Source organism: Trypanosoma theileri (assembly GCF_002087225.1).
Source record: "Trypanosoma theileri isolate Edinburgh chromosome Unknown TM35_Tth_4_V1, whole genome shotgun sequence".
NCBI lineage: Eukaryota > Euglenozoa > Kinetoplastea > Trypanosomatida > Trypanosomatidae > Trypanosoma > Trypanosoma theileri.
The window spans coordinates 727,950-732,460 of record NW_021639846.1 but is presented as its reverse complement, the minus strand read 5'-3'; the positions used below and the strand labels follow the sequence as shown (position 1 = coordinate 732,460).

At 44.4% G+C, this 4,511-nt stretch overlaps 2 protein-coding genes across 2 annotated transcripts; one reads left to right on the top strand and one right to left on the bottom strand.

The window, feature by feature from the left end:
* Positions 1-1,193: 1,193 nt before the first annotated feature.
* On the top strand, positions 1,194-2,531 carry TM35_000044240 (uncharacterized protein; the record flags this gene model as incomplete). The annotated part of the gene is made up of 1 exon (XM_029022618.1): positions 1,194-2,531. The coding sequence occupies one exon, from the start codon at positions 1,194-1,196 to the stop codon at positions 2,529-2,531; it is 1,338 nt and encodes a 445-aa protein (XP_028886276.1).
* Positions 2,532-3,739: 1,208 nt separating this feature from the next.
* TM35_000044230 (uncharacterized protein) lies at positions 3,740-4,171 on the bottom strand (the record flags this gene model as incomplete). Its single annotated transcript, XM_029022617.1, has 1 exon — positions 3,740-4,171. One exon carries the CDS (start codon positions 4,169-4,171, stop codon positions 3,740-3,742), a length of 432 nt encoding a protein of 143 aa, XP_028886275.1.
* Between the last annotated feature and the right edge of the window lie 340 nt (positions 4,172-4,511).

The window sequence follows — 4,511 nt, the reverse complement described above, 5'->3', positions numbered from 1 at the left end:
AAAAAAAAAATTAATACCAAAAGGAGACTTGAGGACGGGTTTTGGGTAAGAACAGTGAGAGTAGAGAGATCTGGTTAGATTTACTTGATCAGATTTCTCGTGGACTGGTTCTCTCGTTTAGGAACGGGCTACAACAAAAATCATATTACAAGAGCTTGGGGATCCTATAAAATGAAGGGATCGTTTTTTTCAGAGCCACTCCTAAGTCAGTAATTAAGATGCCCTACGGGGTAAGGCCATCAGCCGTACCATTGGAGTAATATCCATAAAGACATGAAGAACAAAAAGAAAAACGTGGTGGTGTGGTACGACGTGGGATCCTTTTTGTGTGTGCGATGGAAGGGGATATGTTTGATCGTACCCTCCTAATCCACACCATGGAGTAAAGGACGTGTGTGTTTGAGTGGATGCGATTCTTTTTTTTTTTTTTTGTTGATAATGCTGTGGGAGAAGAAGAGGAGGTGAACCGGCATTCTGAGGGAAAAATAAAATAATAATAATAAGGATAAATAAAGAGGTAATATGTGTGAGAGAGAGTAATTGTGTGTTGCCTCTGTTTGTAAAGAGTGGCATGGTATTACAGTGATGTATGCAGTCATTTTTGTTATGGTTGTGAGTGAGTGGGTTTTAGATCCCAATTGTGGTGTTGGTGTAAATATTATGGTGATGCATTGGTTTCTTTTCTTTTTTTCTGTTTGGAAGTGTGTTGGTTATTATTGTACAGTCTCTTTGTTTTGCTGATGATTTGTGGTATTGTTTTTGTATGTTGCCAGGCGTACACACTGTGTTTTTGGTGTATTTTGGTGTACGAACTGCGTGGTAATGGTTTTATTATAATGAGAATACAGACACACTTTCTGTGTATGAATACCGAGTAAGATATTGGAGTGTGTGTAGAGACGTTTATTCAATATTGTTTTGATACCATTTGTTTTCCACTTCTTCTAAATTCAAGGTGTTGTTTCAATATCTGTGTAACTCTCTGGGTGTGTGTTTTATTGTGTGTGAGTGGTTTATTGTTGTTCCCCTCATTGGGTTGTGTATGATTGCTGTTGGGATGTGTACGCACTCACTCTCTCTCTGTGTGTATTATGCTGAGAACTGTCTGCCTTGTGTGTTAAATGTGCGTCTCTTTTCTTCCTTTTCCTGTTCTTCCTTGTTACCACAGAATCAAGCAACCCAGAGTGACAATCATGACAACGATGTTCGTCCAACTGCGTCGTGTGGTGTACCTATTGGTACTGATGTGTTTTCTTTCGCGCGAGGCTCAAGTGATTTATGGGCAGAAGACGGCTAAATGCCCTGAACCTCGAGAGGAGGAGCTCGAACTTGCGGAGCGTATAATGGATCGGACGTGGAATGGCCCTGGGATTGAGGGAGTGAGATCTGCGCAGGAAATGCTTGCGGGTGGAAGAGCATGTTTGGAGATGTGGGGGAGGGAGGAGAGAGAATGCAATGAGAATTATGCGTTTATGGAAGCTGCCTGGAACGCCACCACCGAAATTGTTCGGACCATCAATGATTCACTCAAAGGAAAATGGGCGAAAGATACGGCGTCTTGCGAAACAGAGGCTGTTAGGAAGTTTGTGGGGGGATTCGATCAAATGAAGGCCAAATATAATAAGGCAGCGGATGCGGTAGACGAATTGGTTAAAAATGTGAGCAGAACACAAAGGGAGTGTTTGACTTATGTCGCAAACCTTCGTGATCCTGCGAACAAACTCAACGTGACACTCGAGTCGTACAAAGCCATGGTATTGAACGATACAGACTACAGAAATTGCGATTTGGAGAAGAGGAATGAAACCGTTGTAGACTACACGGCAAGGTCCAGGGAAATGGAAAGGGTCTTGGGCGAACTACATAATCTGAGTGGGAAAACTCATGCATGCAAGCTACAATCCGAGGGGGGTGTGAAGTTACTGTTGGAGAAAAAGTATGGGGAGTTCCGTGAACTTTGTCCCAGTAAAGCCGTTAGGCCAGATCAGACGACATTTACGAAGGTGAAGAATGAGGTAGTGAAGGGAAAAGGAAGCGGGGATACAGGTCCAACGAATAAGGACGAAGCTCGGGAAGCGGAGGAACGGCAGAAGGACATCAAGGCCTTCAACGAAACCCTCCTGCCTTTGGTGAAAAAGCACATTAAAGAAGTGGAACAGGTGGAGATAAAAATAAAGGCGGACGCGGAGGAAAGAAAAGCAAGGAGAGCTCGAGAAAAACAGGAGGCAGAGGAAAGGGCGAGAAGGGCTGAGGAGGAGAGAAAAAGAAAAGCGGAAGAAGCCAAAAGAGCTGCAGAAGAAGAAAAGAAAAGGAAGGCTGAGGAACAAAAGGCAATGCAGGCGGCACAAAAAGCAAAGGAAGAAGAGGCCAAACGGGTTGCTGCAGAAAAAGCGAAACAAGCAAAAGAAGAGGCGAAACGGGCAGCAGAAAAGGCCAAAAACAAGAAGGATGGTGGCAGCAGTCCTGCATTGGTGCACAGTTCTTTGATTCTTCTTGTCCTGTCTGTGTTGGGTTGCACTCTCGTCTGTTGATCGGTGTTCCCATGACAAAGCTGCACAGTTAACCTTTGTTTGACTGGACATGGGCGTATTGTAAGGGCACTGTTCTTTTTGGTTGAATTTAAATGTTTTTTTTTTTTTTCCTTCTATCACGATAAATCTCTTGTTTGCATTTTTTACTTAACATATCTATTGGACTCCCTATGACACTCATCACATGACAAACCATCATTTTGTAAGGGGAGTGTCCTCTTTGTTTGGTGGCATTATCTGGGCTCTGTTTTGCCGCCGTTTACTGTGCTCGCCTGGTGATGTGTGTGTGTGTGTTCCGTGATATTAATAACTATTGCTTTTACCCGTGGGAATGGGATACATTCCTAATGTGTTGTAATTGCTGTGACTGAAATGTGAAGAATGGCAGGAGGTTCAAGACACACAAACACGCACACCACCAACCCTCCTTCTCCTTGTGTGTGTGTGTGTGGATTGTCATCATGTGTGCATCATTCCCACTGCTCGCCCTGTACGAAAGACACACACACACACCTACTGCTGGGAATTGTGTTCTTGCCTCCTGAACATATTCACATGGCGACCACGGCTTTTTTCTTTTCTTGTTTTGTTTTTATTTTGTTTTTCCCTTTTCCCTTGTGTGTGTGTTTCATTATAATTTCATTGCACATTATGTGCAGCTGTGTGTTTTTCTTTTGCGTTTCTAATACACCTTGTGTATCTTGTGTGTTCATTTTTATGCAATGATTTTTTTTTCATTATATACAAACTGCTGCAGGGGCATCAAGAATAAAGATATGGGCACGACACGTTCAGTACACAATGATTTTTCGTTGTTAACCTTGGGGTGAATTGGACTTTGTCCAGACATCGCAGCTACAGTAAGTAATGAATTTCTTTTTTTCTTTTGCATCTTTGCTCTATTATTGTGTCTGCCTCATGCAGTCACACCTTTTTTTTACATTTTTATTTTGGTATAAAGATTGGTGGGTTGTGGGTGTTTGAGTGTGTCCATCTGTTGTGTGTTCCTTTGTGTGTTTGGGTTGCTACTCGCACCGCCCACGTAATGAAAACACATTTCTTTCTTCTCACCTTCTCTCTCGGTGGTGTCATTCACAGCATTGCCACGAAAATATTTGTGCCCATGTGGTGTGTGTGTTGTGTGGCTTGTTTGAGTGACTGCAGCCTGCGGGGAGGATGGATTGAGACTGTTCCGCTTCCACTTCACGTCATGAGTCTGTTTTTCTCTTTATTGTTGGGATGTGTTGATGTGCTGGTGTGGGTAAATGTTTTTCTCTGATGGGAGTGGGACCTGTGTTTATTGTATTGTGAGTGCTTTGTGTCCTGTTGGTATCCTGTTCTGGTTGTTGTTTTTCTTTGCTTGTGTTTTTCTGTTCCTCTCTGTAGGTGTGTGACTCCGTGTACTTTTTAGGGAATGCCGCAGTGCCTCTCTGATATGAGCATGAGAGACTGTCATTGTGTGTGAGGTCTGTGAGTGGGAAGGACACCGTTGTGTTGCTGGACCACTCCACTGGGGCGTCTGTGGGGTGTAATGAATGGCGGCGTGGTGATATCCGTCGACATTTGCGTGGGCAACCGGAGTGACGGTGAGGCACCTTCACGCCAGTCCACTGCCCTGTGGCGCCATTAGTGCCGCACATGAATGAATTAATGTGAATTCCCTCTGTCCCGAGTTACTATCTAGCGAAACGACAGTCAAGGGAACGGACTTGAAGGGCTAAGCGGGGAAAGAAGACCTTGTTGAGTTTGACTCCAGTCTGGCTCTGTGCGGCGACATCTGAGGTGTAGTATAGGTGGAAGCGCAAGCACAAATGAAATACCACCACTCGGAACGTTGCTTCACTTATCGAATGAAGAGACCAATGGGTTTCGCGTAGTCTGTGGGCTATGCACCGTCTAGGTTTGGGATTTTATGGCGGCAACCCCGTCTCCACGGGAGGTGGCGCGTGTTCGCAAGGGCATGTGTCCCCGTTTCTCTCC